The 20509-nt window shown below is 44.5% G+C and overlaps 1 protein-coding gene across 1 annotated transcript in view; it reads right to left on the bottom strand.

The window, feature by feature from the left end:
* Positions 1 to 20509, bottom strand: part of wdr27 (WD repeat domain 27) — a 394966-nt gene that overhangs the window by 316347 nt on the left and 58110 nt on the right. The window contains exons 19-20 of the mRNA XM_080199853.1: positions 18660 to 18793; positions 9058 to 9155 (exon numbers count right to left, since the gene is read on the bottom strand). Of these exons, the coding sequence (XP_080055979.1) occupies positions 9058 to 9155; positions 18660 to 18793 (232 nt within the window). The remainder of the gene's footprint in view (positions 1 to 9057; positions 9156 to 18659; positions 18794 to 20509) is intronic.

Genomic DNA, 20509 nt, shown 5'->3' with positions numbered 1-20509 from the left:
TAGGAAGAACATCTCCTCCAATAGCTTTCCTTCCCATTCCACACTATTATTTCCAAAATCCCTCAATGACCTATGTTGTCCATCATCAAATTCTGATGTTGTGACATTATGATATCATTAAGAAACGCCTGATCAATCTCCATAAATATGCTGCTGAGACACAGCTTTACTTCTCCCCCAGGTGTCAGATCTTCTCCAATGTGTTGCTGCTTGACAAACATCCAGGTAAAATCTTATGGGCTGCCAACGGTGGATTTGTAGGTAGTGGGGGCCCATGAATTTCCTGGGTGGCCTTCCGATAGAGGTGGAGAGAGTCTTCCCGCTCAGAAAGGATAGCAGGACTAGGGGGCACAGCCTCAAGATAAAGGGGGGGCGGTTTAGAACAGAGTTGAGGAGGAACTTCTTCACTCAAAGGGTGGTGAATCTCTGGAATTCTCTGCCCGTTGAAGTGGTGGAGGCTACCTCGCTAAATATTTTTAAGACGCGGGTTGATGGGTTTTTGATAAGAGAGGGGATTAAGGGTTATGGGGAGAGGGCGGGAATGTGGAACTGAGCCACGACAGATCAGCCATGATCTTATTGAATGGCGGGGCAGGCTCGAAGGGCTAGTTGGCCTACTCCTGCTCCTATTTCTTATGTTCTTATGTTCTACCACTCTCCCGCCTGCCTCCATTGTTTGCTGGAGCAGACGAGTGAGGGAGCAGAGAGACAGATAAGAAATTACCTGTTAAAAACCTGTTTAAATAAGTTTAAAGTACTTTTGTAGTAAGAACTTACCTTGCAGAACTGTTTAAATCATTTAAAAGCATTTTTGCGGGCTTTTTGTATTTACTGCTTTAAGAATTCTAAGGGAGTGGATTGCAGGGAGTTGTGGGGGAGCAGGCTTTAAAACAGCGCCAGGTTTAAAAGGAGGCCTGGTTTAGACAGCGGGCAGCGGAGTGAGTGGGAAGCAGAGTGAGCTATTAGGGCTTAAGATCAAAAGGGCTGGGGAGAAAAAGGGCCAGGTAAGTTCGTGTGGAAATTTTCAATATTACTACAGTGAATAATGGAGGGGCATGTGATGTGTTGTTTCTGTATGATGTGGGAACTGGTAGACCCCAGGGTCCTTCCCAGTGACCATGTCTGCAGTAAGTGCAGGTTGCTGGAAGAGCTCCAGCTCAAGGTAGATGAGCTGGCCTCTGAGCTTCAGACACTGAGGCTCATCAGGGGGAGAGAGAGTGCCATTGTCAATGGGGTGCAAGTGACATCCATCCCCCCTAGACTGGCTAACTCTAACAGTCAGGAACAAGAGGGGGCTGTTGAGCGGAGGAAGGGGGGTGGGGAGCGGAGGAAGTGGGGTGGGGAGTGGAGGAAGGGGGGTGGGGAGCGGATGCCTCAGCCTCTCAAGCTGCAGAACAGGTTTGAGGTTCTTGCTTCCAGTCTGGACGAAAACGAGGGAGGCGAGGTTGGTGAGCAAACTGCGCACGGTACAGTGATGCAGCAGGACATAGGCAAAGAGAAGGTGAAAAGGAACATAGTCGTAATTGGGGATAGTGGGGTTAAGGGTATTGACACTGTCCTTTGTCACAGTGACAAAGTGCACAGAAGGGTGTGTTGTCTGCCTGGTGCTCGGGTCCGGGATGTCGCATCTGGGCTGCAGAGGAACCTGGAGTGGGAGGGTGAGAATCCGGTCATTGTGGTATATGTGGGTGCCAACGACGTAGGCGAAATGTGAACTGAGGATCTGGGGAGGGAGTATGAAAAGCTGGGAATGGAATTAAAAAGTAGAACCAACAAGGTGGTTATCTCTGGGCTACTGCCTGAACCGAGTGCAGACAGGCGTAAGGTTGATAAGATTAAGGAAGTGAATGGGTGGCTCAGGGATTGGTGTGGGAGGAATGGGTTTGAATTTATGGGGCATTGGCATCAGTATTGGGGTAGGTGGGACCTGTTCGGGCGGGATGGGGTTGGTCTGAACCGTGCTGGGACCAGAGTGCTGGCGAATCGTGTAAATAGGACTGTAGACAGGGCTTTAAACTAATTGGGGGGGGAGGGTGCGAGGGTAGATGACGTTACGGGGGCTAAAGTTAAGGAGACGGTACAGGTAAGGGAAGAGGCCGAGGATGTCCCAATAATAAAGGGAGTAGGGGGCGTGAGTATGGTTGGTGGTGTTCTGGCAAATAGGGTCCAGGTGAAGGCTGGGATGAAGGCACTTTATCTGAATGCACGAAGCATTCGGAATAAAGTGGATGAGCTGGTGGCGCAGATCAGTACAAATGGATATGATCTGGTGGCCATTACAGAGACGTGGCTGCAAGGTGACAGGGACTGGGAGCTGAATGTCCAGGGGTATCAAGTGTTTAGGAAGGATAGGCGAGAGGAAAAAGGGGGGAGCGTAGCTCTGCTGATTAAGGATAGCATCAGGGTGGTAGCAAGGGATGATATAGGAACCAAACAGCAGAACGTGGAATCGTTGTGGGTGGAGATTAGGAACAGCAAAGGGGGGAAGACGCTGGTGGGTGTCGTCTATAGGCCCCCGAATAATGATCTGGAGGTGGGGCGGGCTGTTAACGCGCAAATAAGTGCGGCGTGCAGGAATGGAACGGCCGTAATTAAGGGAGATTTCAATCTACATATTGATTGGTCGACCCATGCTGGACGCGGTAGGCTCGAGGAGGAGTTCTTGGAATGCTGCCGGGATAGTTTCCTTGAACAGTGTGTGTTGGAGCCGACGAGGGAGCGAGCTATCTTGGATCTGGTGCTATGTAATGAGGCGGGTAGAATTAGGGAACTTGCGGTGAAGGATCCTCTTGGGGAGAGTGATCATTGTATGGTGGAGTTTCTGGTGCAGATGGAGGAGGAGAAAGTGGGTTCCCGGACACGCGTCCTTTGTTTGAACAGAGGGGAGTATGGTAGGATGAGAGAAGAATTGGCGAATGTTGACTGGGGGAGCGCGTTGGAGGGTAGGTCTGCTGAGGAGCAGTGGAGGATCTTTAAGGAGATCTTTCTTGGTGCTCAGCAGAAATTTATTCCGATGGTTAAAAAGGACCGTAGGAGGAGAGGTAATAAGCCGTGGATAACGCGGGAGGTGAAGGAAAGTGTTAAATTAAAAGCGGAGGCGTTTAGAGTAGCTAACAGTAGTGGGCGAGAAGAGGATTGGGAGAGGTTTTGGGCGCCGTACTTACGCAAGGATATTTTGGCCTTGGAGGGAGTGCAGAGGAGGTTTACTAGGCTGATGCCGGAGTTGAGGGGGTTGAGCTATGAGGAGAGGCTGAATAAACTAGGCTTGTGCTCGTTAGCGTTTAGAAGAATGAGGGGAGATCTCATTGAGATGTATAAGATGATGAATGGGATGGATAGGATAGAGGTGGAGAGACTCTTCCCGCTCAGAAAGGACAGTAGGACTAGGGGGCACAGCCTCAAGATAAAGGGGGTGCGGCTTAGGACGGAGTTGAGGAGGGTCTTCTTCACTCAAAGGGTGGTGAATCTCTGGAATTCTCTGCCCGTTGAAGTGGTGGAGGCTACCTCGCTAAATATTTTTAAGAAGCGGGTTGATGGGTTTTTGATAAGCGAGGGGATTAAGGGTTATGGGGAGAGGGCGGGAATGTGGAACTGACCCACGACAGATCAGCCATGATCTTATTGAATGGCGGGGCAGGCTCGGGGCTAGGTGGCCTACTCCTGCTCCTATTTCTTATGTTCTTATGTTTAAATGTCAACAAAGATTGACAAAGAAGTTGATAAAGAAGGGTAGGAGAAACTATGAAGCTGGGCTAGCGCTTAATATAAAAAAGGATAGCAAGAGTTTTTATAAATATATAAAAAGAGGCTGGCTAGGGTGAACGTTGGACCCTTAGAGGATGTGAGGGGGGACTTAGTGGTAGGGGATGGGGAAATGGCTGAGGTCTTGAATAACTTTTTTGATTCGGTCTTCACAGAGGAAGACGTGAATAATTTGCCGGGTGTTGGCGATGGAAAGGGGGTAGGACTGGAGGATCTCAATGACATTATTGTTACTAGAGAGGCGGTGCTCAACAGACTGGAGGGACTGATTGTGGACAAGTCCTCAGGACCGGATGGAATGCATCCAAGGGTCCTGAAAGAAATGGCGGAGGTGATAGTGGATGCCTTGGTGGTTATTTTCCAGACGTCGCTGGATTCCGGGGAAGTGCCGGAAGATTGGAAAGTGGCTAATGTTACGCCGCTGTTTAAGAAGGGTGCCAGGCAAAAGGCAGGGAATTATAGGCCGGTTAGTTTAACGTCTGTTGTAGGTAAAATGTTAGAATCCATCATCAAGGAGGAAATAGCGAGGCATCTTGAGGGGAATTGCTTGATAGAGCAGACGCAGCACAGTTTCGTTAAGGGGAAGTCGTGTCTGACAAATTTATTGGAGTTCTATGAGGATGTGTCTAGGGCGGTGGATAGAGGAGAGCCGGTGGATGTGGTCTTTCTTGATTTTCAGAAAGCGTTTGACAAGGTACCTCACAAGAGGATATTGCAGAAGGTAAGGGGGCATGGAGTTGGGGGTAGGGTGTGAGCGTGGATAGAGGATTGGCTGTCAAATAGGAGGCAGAGAGTGGGGGTTAATGGGTGCTATTCGGATTGGCGGTTGGTGACTAGTGGAGTGCCCCAGGGGTCGGTGCTGGGGCGTCAGCTATTTACCATTCATATAGATGATCTGGAGGAGGGAACCGAGTGTATGGTGTCGAAATTTGCTGATGACACCAAGATTGGTGGAATGACAAACTGCGCGGAGGGTGTGAAGAGTCTGCAAAAGGATCTAGATAGGCTGGGCGAATGGGCCAGGAAATGGCAAATGGAATTTAATGTTGGCAAGTGCAAGGTGGTCCACTTTGGTAGGAATAATGGTAGGAAGGACTATTACTTACGTGGCGAAAAACTGCAGCAGGCGACAGTGCAGAGGGACCTCAGGGTCCTTGTGCATGAGTCGCAAAAACCCAGCCTGCAGGTGCAGCAGGTGGTCAGGAAGGTGAATGGGATGCTGGCCTTCATAGCGAGGGGGATTGAATATAAAAGTAGGGAGGTCTTGCTGCAGCTGTATAGGGCATTGGTGAGGCCGCAGCTGGAGTACTGTGTGCAGTTTTGGTCGCCGTACTTACGCAAAGATATTTTGGCCTTGGAGGGAGTGCAGAGGAGGTTTACTAGGCTGATACCGGAGTTGAGGGGGTTGAGCTATGAGGAGAGGCTGAATAAACTAGGCTTGTACGCGTTAGAGTTTAGAAGAATGAGGGGAGATCTCATTGAGATGTATAAGATGATGAATGGGATGGATAGGATAGGGGTGGAGAGGCTCTTCCCGCTCAGAAAGGACAGTAGGACTAGGGGGCACAGCCTCAAGATAAAGGGGGAACGGTTTAGAACGGAGTTGAGGAGGATCTTCTTCACTCAAAGGGTGGTGAATCTCTGGAATTCTCTGCCCGTTGAGGTGGTGGAGGCTGCCTCGCTAAATATTTTTAAGATGCGGGTTGATGGGTTTTTGATAAGCGAGGGGATTAAGGGTTATGGGGAGAGGGCGGGAATGTGGAACTGACCCACGACAGATCAGCCATGATCTTATTGAATGGCGGGGCAGGCTCGAAGGGCTGGATGGCCTACTCCTGCTCCTATTTCTTATGTTCTTACATGGAGTAGGCAGATGAGGCCAGGGCAGTCAGCAATTAATGGCTGTCAAGGGCTGCCTCTTGCCCTGTGCCTGGAAGAGGGATTCCAGAATGGGGCACATTATCCTGCTTGGGCCCCAGGTAGGGGATGGGATGCTTCCATTACTAACCGCTTTTTGAAATTGGGTGACAGTCCCCCTCATCTGCGAGTGCTCCCTCCCCAACTGCTCTTCATGATTCTCACCCCCAACCATCCCACTTACTGCTGCAAGATCTCAAACCTTCACATGTCCTGGGGTTTCAGCACCATGATTCTAGGGACTATTTATAGTCCCAGCCAAGGCCATCACTCCTGATGGTGCTGAGACTACAGAGCTGCAGTCAATCAGATTGGCCAGCAGTTCTCTGAAGCAGAATATCTGTCCAAGTAAGAGGCAGAAGTCTCGCCTCCAGCCAATCAACACTTCTTGCAGCATTAAGTTGCTGCAGGGCAGACCTGATCAGCAGGGATACATCCACCATCCACTTCTCTAGTAGCAGGGAGGACAGCCCCGCCACTGGAAAAAAAATGATCTTGGATGAGTCAACATTTCTTTCAAACAATGGGGAAACTGAAACCAGCTCCTTTCAGTCCTGCCACAAACTCCATTCTCTTTTTATTGAGTCCATTCCTCTCTATTGTCTCTGTTACAGGATGGATCAGGATTGTTTACGAGCTTAATGTCCTATCTGGCACAAACTGAGCTTCAGATCTTAGATCCTCTCTATAAAGACTATATACTTCTGTTGTCTACAAACTATATCTCATTAAGTATCACCCACTTAGTTCTTGCAGATTTTCACTGGCAAGTGTCCAGTTTAAAATTCTCATCCTTGTGTTTAAATGGTCTCCCCCCCATCATACTCCTGTAATCTCCTCCAGCCCTACAATCTCCTGGAAGATTTTACTCATCTGATTCTGACCTCTTGTGCATCACCTTTTTCTTTGCTCCATCACTGGTGGCTGTGTCTTCAGTCACCTAGATCCCGCATTTTGGAATTACATTTTACACAACCTATGTTGTCCATGCCTGGAAGAGGGATTCCAGGATGGGGCACATAATCCCGCTTGGGCCCCAGGTAGGGGATGGGATGCTTCCATTACTAACCGCTTTTTGAAATTGGGTGGCTGCACCCCCCCTCCCCCCCAACTGCAAGTGCTCCCTCCCCAGCAGGAATTCAGGAGTAGAATAAGTTCATGCCAAAAGGCAAGTACAACCCTGGCAAACACATTAAAGGGTTCCACATTAGCAATCGTAACTCTAGTTAAATCACATCCATAAATCACTCTATAAATCCACACACCTGGTCTGCTCAGCTAGACTTCTTAAAGTTATAGTACAGTTTGACTTACTGGGTAAAATTGTCTTTCATTGTGTTCTTAAACTTTTCTGAACTTTACTTTGTATACTTGGATTTATTGCCTCCACTGCCAGACTTGCAATTTTTTCCCATATTTACTCATTCTTGGTTCTGCTACCATTAAATGTCATAGGATGTGAGTGTTTTTGAGTTTTTTTACAACACTGCTTGATTTAGATGAGGACAGAAGAATTTTTTTATCTGTGTGTTCGCCCCCACCACATCCCCCCCCCCCCACCCCCACCACCACCCCCCCAACCCTACATACCCTATGGCCATTGGCGCATTCGCAGATCTCTAGGCATGTCAGAGAGGTTTTGTCTTATTGGTGCTGCTTAAAAGTTTATTTATTTATTAGTCATAAATAAGGCTTACACAACATTGCAATGAAGTTACTGTGAAATTCCCCTTGTCGCCACAGTCCGGTCAATGCACCTAACCAGCACTTCTTTCAGAATGTGGGAAGAAACCAGAGCACCCAGAGAAAACCCACACAGACACAGGGAGAATGTGCAAACTCCACACAGACAGTGGCCCCCGCCAGAATTTGAACTGGGTCCCTGGTGCTGTGAGCCAGCAGTGTTAACCACTGTGCTATCGTGCCCCCCCCCCCCCCGTACTTCATCTCAGGTTTGCTTCTTTGGCTGATTCATGTTCTCCTATAGCATCCTGTACAACATTACAAAATACAGAATACCTCCTATTCACCTCACATCTGTTACAGGGATATTGTTGCTCAAAGTTGGTCACTTATGTTTTAAATTTCAAAAGTAATTAATTGCATGAAGCATACTGATAATTCAGTGTGACAAGTGCAAGTATTATTTACTTGCATGTTGGATAGATGTAGATCTAAAAGAAAGAACGCAAGACGACTGTTGTGCCATATTGCTTCAGGGTTGCTAACTGAGCAAGGAACTCGTCCCTTCGTCAGAGAAAGCTGAGCTAACCAGGCTTCCGATCTGAGACAAAGCCGGAGGTAACAGACATTGCGGATTATTTTCCTACATTCACTGTTTCAGTAAACAGTAGGTGCAAATGTAAAGCAGTGCTGCATTACACAAATCTATTTTTTGCTAAAAATAATTGAGGAAAATAAACCCAATGACGTTTGTTTTGAGGGAAAATGATGATGGTCCAAGCATATGTTTTCCCTATTGATTGAACTAGAGCAAACACCCAGAGTGTGCACTAGACTTGAGGCAAAGAAAATATGGCATTAAGTTATTTATCTTGGCATCTGTGAAGAAATGTAAGGCAGCCAAAGCAATAATGGCAAAAGCTATAATTCATGACATCTTTTCATTCTATCCCTCTTGATAGAGAACTGCAGAGGGTACAAATATTACTTATATATATGTGATTTATATATTTACAGATATATTAAAAAAGATAAATTAGTTTTAGTGCACTGGAGTTAATTTCAGAACTCATTAATATAAAATAAAAATATCTGAAGAATATTCTCCCACACACAGATTGGTGGTAGAATGGTAATGTTACAGACCAGTAATCCAGAGGTCCAGACAAATGCTCCAGACACAAGAATTATGATTTAATTTGATTACGTTCTGCACCCTCTCCTTTCCATTTCCCCTCTGTACTCTATGAATGGTATGCTTTGTCTCTATAGCCATCAAGAAACAACACTGTATCCCAATGTATGTGACAATAAAATCAAATCAAAATGCTCCAGAGGCAAGAGTTCAAATCCTATCCTGGTAATTAATAAATCTAGAACAAAATGCCAGTGTTACTAATAATCAGCATGACACTACTGGATTGTTGTAAAAACTCACGAATGTCCTTTAGGAGAGGAAATCTGCCATCCTTACCTGGAATGACAATTATGTGACTCCAGGCCGAAAGCAAGGTGGTTGATTCATTGCACTTTGAAATGGAGTTAGCAAGCTAAGTGGCTCACCACCACCTGCTCAAGGGCAAATAAGAATAGGCAATAAACGCTAGCCTTGCCAGCGATGCTCTCATCCCAGAATCAAGTAATACCACAAAAACTATTAAGGAAGTAAACTTTATATGACCAACAAAAGGATACAGGAGTAGAAGTCATTCACTGCAGACAGGCAACTGATCTCCTGGGTGTCAGCCATCCTGAATTTGCCAACCAATCTGCTTTTGCTTTTCCTTTTGTAACTAGATAAATCAGATTTGTTACCAACAAATTACTGCTTTATCTTGGTAATCCTGCTTCAAACAATTGTACACATAAAATTTGCTACCTGCACAACAACTCACCTCTGACAGAACTAAAATAAGGGAAACAATCCCTCCCTATAAATTTTTAATGTTGGGGTGCACAGTATTTAAACTCCAGAAATGTGCATTTTTTTTTCTAACACATGAATGGCTTAAAAGCAAGCATGGCCAAAAGTAGGAGATGAAAAGCTGGAAACTGGGCCTCAGGCTGGAGGTTGATAACTGGTGAGCTACTGGCACCGGTCGAACATCAAGGAGCAGCTGTGTATATCACCAATTTGAGCAACTACCACACCTACAGTGAAGCTCAAGTAGGTTATGAATGGGATGGAAAGAAATGAGAGGGGACCAGCACAGGCCTGAGTAGGGGGAGTGGGGGTCTCTATTCTTCCTGGGTCTACATGCAGTTAAACTGGAGAAGAAATTTTACCTGTTTGTGAATTTCTTTTTATTTATTAGTTCACAAGTAGGCTTACATTAACACTGCAATTAATTTACTGTGAAAATCCCCCAGTTGCCACACTCTGGCGTCTGTTCAGGTACATTGATGGAGAATTTAACATGGTTAATGCACCTATCCAGCACATCTTTCGGACTGTGGGAGGAAACTGGGGCACCTGGAAGAAACCCATGCAGACAGGGGGAGAACGTGCAGACTCCGCACAGACAGTGATTCAAGCCGGGAATTGAACCCCAATCCCTGGCACTGTGAGGCAATAGTGCTAACCACTGTGCCACCGTAATGGACGTGGCATGATCTTCAATTAACCCTTTTGAGAGAGAGACAGAGCAAGATAGAGGCTTGACTACAAGCATCTCTCAGAGTTCCAAACAGCTGCAGTCTGTAGACCACCCAATTTTAAATTGATTATTTCTTAGTAACGAGTGAAATTACAAAAACAAATTCATACCCAGAAGAATGATTTTGGCAGCCAAATTAAAATGCAATGCCAACAAGCACTCATGTATTACTGTGTGTATCAGCGAATAAACTATTAATTAAATGCTTAACCAGTACCAAGGGTAAGTCAGTAAGTTGTAGTAAATCCTAGGAAACCGGACTGCGCTCTCAGTTCCAAATTATTATACACTGAAGACTAAGGGTGAAGATACCATTACTTCACATTTCAGGGAAATAAACACTCAAGTGAGTTTAGCAGCATGACGGGATTATGGATCTCTTATAAAGTTGTGGCAGTATATCAGAATTGAATAGAAAAGCAGGCATTTTCACCCATCATGGCTGTGTCAAATCTTTTGAAAGAACTATTGAATTAGTCTCACACTCCTGCCTCTTTCCTCCTAGCTCTGCAAAACTTGCCTTTTCACGTATTTGTCCTTTTGGAAGTTACGATTGTACCTGCTCTTCCATCATCATTTCAGTCATGCATTTCAGATTCTAAAAATCTCTTCACCTCCCTTATTATCTTAAATTTGTGCCCTCTGGTTACCAGGAATGGACAATAAAGGCTAGCCAGCCAGCAACGTCCATGTCCCATGAATGAATAAATAAAACTAACCTTCCTATCAGTGGAAACAGGTTCTCCTTACTTATTCTAACAAAACCTCTCATGATTTTGAGCATTTCTACTAGATGTCCACTTGACCTTAAACAGAACATTTTTATAACCACTAAAATGTTCATTTGGAAAATAATTGCAACATGAACCATATTTCATGCAATAAATACTAATACTTGGATAGCTTTGCTGAAAAGTCATTGGTTTACCCAAGCTTTTCTCTGGATTGTGTCCAGGTTATACCTCATATTTAGAAAAGAAAAACAATCATTAAAACACAACTTGGAGGCAACCATCTGGTAAAGGATGATTCCAAAAATATATGACATGTTCAATTCTTATAGTCACGTGTAAGTCACAATATGTTACTTAAGAAATTTTAGGAAATCCAGGTGCGGACAACCAAATTAGACCTGTCAACTAACCTGTCACTCCTCAGCCTCATCCATTCTCGTAGGCTTGGAAAGTATTATCAGTGTTACCAAATCCTGTTTTGCCACTGCTTTTACAGAAGTGTGATCTCCATTAAAACGCAGAGTGCGAAATTTGGTGTGCGCACACGAGGCACTCACAGAGTAACTTTGCCAATAGTAATTTTTAGTCTGTGGGTCGTTGTGTTACACTTGTAGGAGATCTATAACTCTTTCATCGGACTCAGCACTGACTGTGATGCATTAGGTCCTCAACGTCAATTATCTGGACAGTGAGATGCGGGGGGGCGGGATGGAGTTCACTAAGTTGTTATTTGGAGTCCAATTTCTTTGAGCTATTTCAAAAACACAGTGTCACAGTGATTAGCACTGCTGCCTCACAGCACCAGGGACCCAGGTTTGATTCCCAGCTTAACTGTCTCTGTGCGAAATCTGCACATTCTCCCTGTGTCAGCTTGGGTTTCCTCTGCATGCTCCAGTTTCCTCCCACAGTCTGAAAGACGTGCTGATTAGGTGCATTGGTCACGCTAAATTCTCCCTCAGTGTTACCCAAACAGGCACCGGAGTCGTGGCGATTAGGGGATTTTCACAGTAACTTCACTGCATTGTTAATGTAAGCCTACTCGTGACACGAATAAATAACCTCTAAACTTTAAAAACATTTTCAAATTGAGATTGGGAAGGGTAATAATAAGGAAATGATGATACACTCAGTCCGACTCCACCAACAATCCCCACCAACCACAACTTGTGATATTTTCCAGTTCCCAGGCTTTCTGAAACCAGTCAGTTTCTCAATTGCGTAAGCTTTTGTACAGGAAGTCAATAATAATTTTCAATTAAATTTAATATTCCTGGGTTACCCTCCCTTTCTTTTTCAAACAGATGGGCTGGGATTTTCCAGCTCTGATGTGGCAAATCTGACAAGCCGGCCAAATGTCCACTGACTATGGTGGCACTGGTGAATCACGCCAGCAGGTGGGACTGGAAGAACCCACTGATGCTTCCACTCCCTCCCCATTAGAACTGTAGCCAATAAGTCAAGGTACAAAATTAGGAGCTCATTAAGGAATTTTCAATTTGGATGAAGAGACAGGAATGCTGGCTTCACCATACAGCACCCTGATAGTCTGGCAAAATTGGCATTCTGCTAAACACTAAACATCTTGAGTATCCACACAAATCCATCTCATGATGAAAGCATGAAATGGTTCAGCCGATAACCAATAGCGTTTCTAGGAATGAGAGGAGATCTAACTGAAACAAATCCTGCTCTTCCACCATCCTTTCAGTCATGCATTTCAGATTCTAACAATCTCCTCACCTCCCTTATTATTGTTTGTTTATTTGTTTCAGATTCAAGCATCCGCAGTATTTTGCTTTTATCTATCAAATCCAACAGGCCTTACAGCATCTACGGAGAAAGAATAGAGCCAACGTTTCGTGTCTGAATGAGCCTTCATCAGGATTTGATAGATATTTCCTCTGCGGGGGAGACTAAAACTAGGGGATATAGCATAAAAATAAAAGGGCTCCCTCTTAAGACAGAGGGAAGAGAAGCTATTTCTCCCAAAGTGTCGCTGGAACTTGCTTCCCCAGAAAGGAGTGGAGGCTGGTTCTTTGAATTTATTCAAGGCTGAGTTCGACAGATTTTTGATAGACAAGGGAGTCAAATGTTATGGGGGCCAGATGACAAAGTGCAGCTGAGACCACAACCGGATCAGCTATGATCTTACTGAGCGGCGGAGCAGACTGAAGTTTCAAGTGGTCTATTCCTACCTCAATGTCCCTAAAAATTGCAGATGACAAAATATCATTAAGTTCTGGGTAGCTTCTAAAACACAGTTTTCTCAGAATGTCAACAGTAATATTCTTTTGCTGACTCACCAAGCAACAGCCTTGAAGGGCTGTTTCTAAGTAGGAAGAATGATTCAATCTTCAAGGCAGCGTTGGCCATGCAATTCCGAATGATGGTTGGAACTATCTCCAAGATCAAAAGAGTCAGCCACATCAGTGTGACAGCCAAAACAGGCAAAGTGCCCACATTGTGTGCATCAAAAAACACTTCCAGCTGTTGTCAAACTATTAGCATCAAGTGTGATTTCAACAACTCATGTTGCAAAATCGTAATTGGAACTGTGATTACAATAATTGAGAATGGCTTTCTGTTCGTAAACAACATCTCAATTTGCCAGTTAGCAATGCAGTGATCTAGAGACATGTAGGGCGGAACTCGCCCAAAAGAATTCGAAGTGTCAAATCTGTGTGAGTGTTGGAGTAAGTCATGGTGTTTTCTCAGTGGGAGTTTAGCAAAGAATCTCCTATACTCTGTGCATTGCTAAATGCACCAGCATGAATATCGTTAGAAACCAGTGGGCCATTTCCGCTGGAGAGGCCGGCAACATAGCGCTGAGCAGGCCTCAGTGCGTGTGCCGATCTGTCAGTGCCAAGATTGGAGAATACGCAGTGGTCCCTGTCTGCCGGCTTCCTAACTGGTGGCCAGCTCAATTGCTCGGGATCGGGCACCATTAAAAAATTAGCGCAGCAGGATGGGAGAATTGTCCCCAGAATGTTTTGAGAATTGGTTCCAGTTTGGTTCAAAACCCTGGACTCCACAAAGCTTTATGGTTTATGACGAATGCCAACAGGCATTAAAAGATACCTGTTTGTGGCTGCTGTCCATTTAGAGAACTCTCCCTGCATAAACTGAGGCAAATGATAACCTGAAGATCCTTGATGGTGTGACTATTTAGCAGGAAGCCAATTTTACGATCAAGTTCATCCAGTGAGGCCTTTGGGTCTTTCTCAGTCCACCTTATCAGGTTTGATGTAAGAATGTAGACCAGGATTTTTTGGTCCTGCTGCCACTGCTGCCAATGTAGTTTTGACCACACTCCAAATTTTTTGGTCTCACCCATGACTAGAAAATTCTGACAACAGAAGAAGGAAAATAGGAGCCGAAAGAGTCCATAGGCACCTTAGGCCTGCTCCGACATTCAGTAGGATTATGGCTAATCTTCTACCTCAATTCTCTCTACTTCAATTGGGAAGGTACGGTGACACAGTGGTTAGCACTGCTGTCTCACAGCACCAAAGACCTGGGTTCAATTCCAGCCTTGAGTGTCTGTGTGGTGTTTGCACAAGAAAGCGTCCTTTTTGGTTGTATTACCATTTGGTATAGCTCCTGCTCTGTCCAATACTGCAAGAAATTACAAAGGGTTGTGAATGTAGCCCAGTCCATCACACAAACCAGCCTCCCATCCATCAACTCCGTCTACACTTCCCACTGCCTCAAAGGAACGTCCAGTATAATTGAGAACTTTAAGCACCTGGACAAACGCTCTTCCGCCTTCTTCCAATGAGAAAAAAAATCCAAGAGCCTGAGGTCACGTACCAACCAACTCAAAAACAGTTTCTTCCCTACTGCCACGGGCTTTTGAATGGACTTACTTTATATTAAGTTGATCTTTCTCTAAGCCTAGCTATGACTATAACACTACATTCCGCATCCTGTCCTTTCTTTCTCTATGAATGGTGTGCTTTATCCATAATGTATGCAAGAAACAAAACTTTTCACTGTGTACTAATACACGTGACAATAAAAATCAAATCAAAGTCTGCATAGGTTTCCTCCAGGTGCTCCAGTTTCCTCCCATAGTCCAAAGATATGCAGGTTAGATGGCTTGGTCACTCTAAATTGCCCGAGTATCCCAAAATGTGTAGGCTAGGGAAATTAGCAGACAGAAAACATGGGGTTTCAGGGATTGGGCCTGGGTGGGTGACAATCCTGCCATCCCAACAATCAGTCTGGTGAACCTTCTGATCCCGTTGATATTTTCTAAATGCCCTGACATCACGTCTTTTATAACAGACTTCAGCGTTTTTGCCTTTAGTGATGTTAGGTTAACCCATCTGTATTTTCCCGTTTTCTTCCTTCCTTTTTTTTGAATGGCGGGGTTACATTTGTCATTCTCCAATCTGCCGGAACTGTTGCAGAATCTACAGAATTTTGGAAGGTGATAACCAACACATCGGCTATATCCATGGCCATTTCTTTTAGTGTCCTGAGATGTAGATTATCAGGCTCTGGGGATCTATCAGCTTTCAGTCCCACTAATTTCTCCAATACTATTTTTCTAGCAATACCAGTTTCCTACAATTCCTCCTTCTCACTAGACCCTGGATCCTTTAGTATTTCTGGAAAGTTATATAGGTCTTCTCCTTTCCTGTGAACATAACTAAGAACTTTGTTTGCTTTGGCTGTAGTCTCACAGCATTAGTCATGAATCTTTAGAGATCAGTTTACTGTAACATCCAGTTCTCCCTCTCTCTCACCACTGGCTTCAATTCTATTCCCCGTAGGATGCATTTATTGCATTTATATTTAGCATTGGACTAATTGACGAGAGTAAAACTGCATTTTTATGAGTTAAATACCAGAGATAGAACTCCACCACCTCACCCACCACAGAATGGCACTGGCGAGGGTCTGACAATGGAAATCTCCATTATAAATAGCAAAGGTCCTAACATCGACCTCTCTTTTAAAATTTATTAGCGTCACAATTAGGTTTACATTAACACTGCAATGAAGTTACTGTGAAAATCCCCAGGTCGCCACACTCCGGTGCCTGTTTGGGTACACTGAGGGAGAATTTAGCATGGACAATGCACCGAACCGCACATTTTTTGGACTGTGGGGGGAAACTGGAGCACCCGGAAGAAACCCATGAAGACACAGGGAAAATGTGCAGACTCCACACAGACAGTGACCCGAGTTGGGAACTGAACCCAGGTTCCTGGCGCTGTGAGTGAGCAGTGCTAGCCACTGTGCTACAGTGCCGCCTAACTGCAATATTGAGCCAGTCATCTGGAACCTTCTGATCCAGAGTCAGACATGTTATTCATTGCATCGCTGGGACCAGTCTCCAAGTAAATCCACATCCATCAGCAATAATGTTCTGCCAAGGGACAGTCAGATAATTCTAAACTAAGTGCTGCACACTACCATAAACTTTATAAGCTTTTACTTTGTAAAGAAACCTCTTTGGAGGTACACCTTATTGAAACCTTTACAAAAGTCCAAGAAGGCAATATCTAACATTCTAGTCTCATCCACAATCCAGCAGAGTTCTTCAAAACCTGAAATACTGCATGACACACTCTTCCTTGTGCATTTGATAGCTGCCTTTGGTCAATCCTTCCTCTTTCCAAATTTCCTTCTTTCATTCTAGAGAACCTATTTATGGCTCTCATCATTCTCTGAGACCTATGCAATGCTCCTCACTCTGTTTTAGCATTCTTTTCACTAACCTGGATCTCCTGTGCTCTCGTTTCCTTTCTTTTCACATGAATGATAGTTGTCTTTGTCCCCTCCTGGACTGTAATCCCAATTCTCGTTCATTTGCTGGCTTCCATATAACCACCATCAACCCCTCATCTTTGCCCTATCTTCCCCACCAACTGTTAGGAAATGGTTTTTTAAAAAGTAATTTATATTTGTATCATGTGCATTGGGCATAAGATATAGCTCTAAGTTTAAGCTTAATTTACATTCCTGCATTTGAGTGTTAAGGAAACAGATGCATGCATTTTAATGAGGTTTTCAGGGAATAAAAAACTGAGATGAATAAATATCAAAGAGGCCACAGGGAACCGAGGTGGCTTTGTTCAGTTGAAAGAATGTAACCAAGATGGAAACAGCTTTTCATAGAATCTGCTGGAACGGGCATTAAGAGAGACTGCAAAAAGTAGGTCTCAAAATGAGGAACAGGGTCCAAGAAGACATTCTAATCAGAGGAACATGGGATAGGAATGTGGAAAACAGTTCTTGTCAATAAATTTCAGAGTTTGAGGTAAAGACTTCAAAGACAAAGCAGCAAGATGCAGACATAAAATGAAGTGGGCTTTCAAAGTGACCAGAGGGATGGTGACTCCTTACTGTGGGTCTGTGAAGCAGTCTGTTCAGTTGACAAGGCTGGGTATCTGAGACAGAGTACTTGGAAGGTGAAGCCTGAATGTGCACTGGATCCAGAGGAAAGGAACAACAGAAGGAGAGGTCGAAACCTTGGGGATAGATCATTGGTGAAGACATCCAAGAGAAAGAATGATTTGGGAGAAGACTCCAAGGCATGTTTTTCAAGTGCAGAGATTAGAAATCCTCGTGTAAAAGACAGAGTTCCAGTCAGACCAATTGGCTTACAGTGTGACAAGCAGCTTTTCGGTGGGGGGGTGGAATTGTTTGTGTGGCACCTGCCAATTGGTTTCACAGTGTGCTGTATCTGACCACAGGTCACCTAATGGTTTGCAAGGACTGTGTACTTACAGTGAACATTTGAGTAGAAGACAGATTTTATAAATTGTGCTTTCCTTACAGAGCTGTATATATCTGTAATGAAATAGTTGGGATGAAGGTTTGGTATAATATAGTTCACTTTGTTCAATAAATGTTTTATTCTTTTGTTAAAATTTCATCAGTAGACTCTGTGACTCTGTTCAGTAACTGTCCTCCACATTGTTAAATGAATAATAAAAGTTAGGATTAATCAAGCTAGGTTACACTCTGGTTCTGACTTGTCCAGTAGTAATATCAGTGAGGATCGTAATCCTGATGAATCCCTTTACCTTTCTCTGCAATGCAGTCCCAGTGAAATCACAGGAATCTGATGAGGCCCACTGAGCTGCAGTGGTGCTGGATATTGTAACACCCAATGGTGAGTGACTTAACCAAGTGAAATAGTAGGCATAGGATGAGGTGAGATATATCCAATACCAAGAAAGAGGGCAATGGAAAGAGAGCAGGGCAGCGATGGCATGGATTAAAATCTCAATGCAAAAAGCAAATGGACAGAAATGTGTCACGAGTAAAAGATGTTTTCAGAGAAGAATCACAGAATCCCTTCAGTGCAGAAGGAGGTCATTTGGCCCATCAAGTTTGCACCGACAACAATCCCACCCAGGTCCTGTCCCCATAACCCCTTATATTTACCCCACGAATCCATTTAACCTATGCATCCCGGGACACTAAGGGGCAACTTAGTATGGCCATTCAACCTAACCCACACTTATTTGGAGCGTGGGAGGAAACTGGGGCACCCAGAGGAAATCCACGCAGACACAGGGAGAACATGCAAACTCCACACAGACAGTGATACATGCCGTGAATTGAACCCGGGTCCCTGGTGCTGTGAGGCAGCAGTGCTAACCACTGCGCCACCGTGCCACCAATTATTTGGAACAATACTTTTAGGGTAATAAGCTTAGTTCTATTCATGTTAGATCAGTTAAAGGTATTTTCTTAGATTGACACTCCACTCACCTGATAAAGGATCCGCACTCCAAAAGCTTATGATTCCAAATAAACCTGTTGGACTTTAACTGGTGTAGTGAGACTTCTTATTGTGCCCATCCCAGTCCAACACTGGCATCTCCACATCAAACAAAATAATATCACTCAAGTGATATTTATTTCAAAATAAACTTGCACTAACCTTCTAATATCATCCCTGCTTATATCCAAATTGTATCGATGTAGCTGAAACTCTGACCCAGATGAGAACAAGATAAATTTGTCCATATAATAGAATTGAGCCGATCGTGCTGGCTTTGAAAATGTCTCACCTCCCTAGTAAGAAACAGAGAAAAAGAAAAATTGTCTCAAAGATAGAAACACAGAAAACAGCAGAGTGCGCAGTTTAATCTGTACTGTCGTTTGGGTTATATATATCGTGATTTGAACATTTCAACTGTATTATTAGTAAACAGGGTAAAAATCCAACTGAATTCACATGTTTAGGCCAGAATTCTCTGCGGGTTTCCCAGGAATGTAGGATGGCTTCAAGCTGGTGGATGGAAGCAGTCAGTGACAACAGATGGAATGAAGGGTCTAAAGTGTGGGTTCAAAATTGGGCCCTGTGGGGCACACCAGGGTAGTGGCTGGCAGAGGGAACATTCACAGTCATAGGGCGGTTGCGGGATGGGGGTGGGGGTGGTTTCTTTCAGATGAGGGGCAGGTCCAGTCAGAGGTAGGAATATTGATGGTCTTGTAGGATGGATCAGAGGATCTAACAGGGACTTTAAAGAAGATGTTGGGTGGGGGAGGGGCTGCAAGGACCTGATGAGGACTCACGACAGAGATGGGAGTAGGCTCAGGTGGGAGAGATGGCATGTCAGCTTCCACAATGGCAGAATCCAAGGTGATTGGGGAAAGGGAGTAGGTTCAAAGGTTACAGAGTGAAGGTGTCAAGGGTGATGGAACCAAAGTAGAAGGTGGCAGGAAGCTAGAGAGTCACATGTTGCAATTTGAGAGTCAGTTGCACTCAGTAACTGGCCAGGCCATGTCAAAAACAAACTTATAATTGTTGGGAGTGCACATCCAAATGGGAGGAGGCCAGTGTTGGCTGAAATGGTATATGGACATGACAGTGTGTCTGCAGCATGGATGAAATCCACGGCACTCAACTTTTTCACCACCGCCTGCCTTCAGGACTACAAGGGTGTCATGTACCCAATGCCTTCGAACATCATGCCAAAAAGTTTATCAGGTTCACCACAGGAGAGTCGGGCAGCCAGGGCAATGGGATGCATGGCCATAGCTCACTTCCCAAAACTAAACGAATTCATTCATGCTGCCATGAGAACTCCCTTGGAATAATCAGCTCCATATGTGAACCACAAGGTGCTCTGCTCTCTAAATGTTTGACCAATCTGCGACAACAAATGAAAAATCATACAGCTTAATTTCTCAGTCAATTCTCATGATCCATGCTTCCATGGTACCTGCAGCTTCCTGAGCTTGACAAGGCCCCTGTCCAATCTGACAGCAGGGTCCTCCAACGTAAGCCCACATTATTGTATGTGTTTCATGTGCCCACCACCCTTTAAATTTTCATGTGAATTACATGGGCAGCAGCTCCTGTGATGCTAGTGGAAGTGATGCCCACTTCCAATTCACTGTCAGAAACTGCACTCCGTGGATTAAACTCCCCCCCAGTATCATGAACGTGGCACATCAGAAAAATGTTTTAACAGAAAAGTGGAAAAGATTCAGGCAAAAGCTAGTGATGGTAACTCCTTTGAAAAAGGGCTGGATCAAACCACAGTTTATAAGGCTCTGCAACTATACAGTTCTCATGTCAGATTAGAGTTGAACTTGATAAATGAAACAGAAGTGCTGAAATGGTAAATGGACATGACACTGTGTCTGCAAGTTTGGTTCATATTTTATAATGATTAACATCTGACCATTTTACCACTGTGGTGTACAATTTTTATACAACTGGAGAAAAAGAGGTGGAAGAGTGTCTGTTTAAGAGTAGGATCAAATAACAGAAGAACCAGC

This window comes from Carcharhinus amblyrhynchos, chromosome 12 (genome assembly GCF_965287045.1).
Source record: "Carcharhinus amblyrhynchos chromosome 12, sCarAmb.v2.hapA, whole genome shotgun sequence".
Classification (NCBI taxonomy): Eukaryota; Metazoa; Chordata; class Chondrichthyes; order Carcharhiniformes; family Carcharhinidae; genus Carcharhinus; species Carcharhinus amblyrhynchos.
The sequence above is the reverse complement of the archived record's forward strand: the minus strand, read 5'-3'. Positions and strand labels throughout refer to the sequence as shown.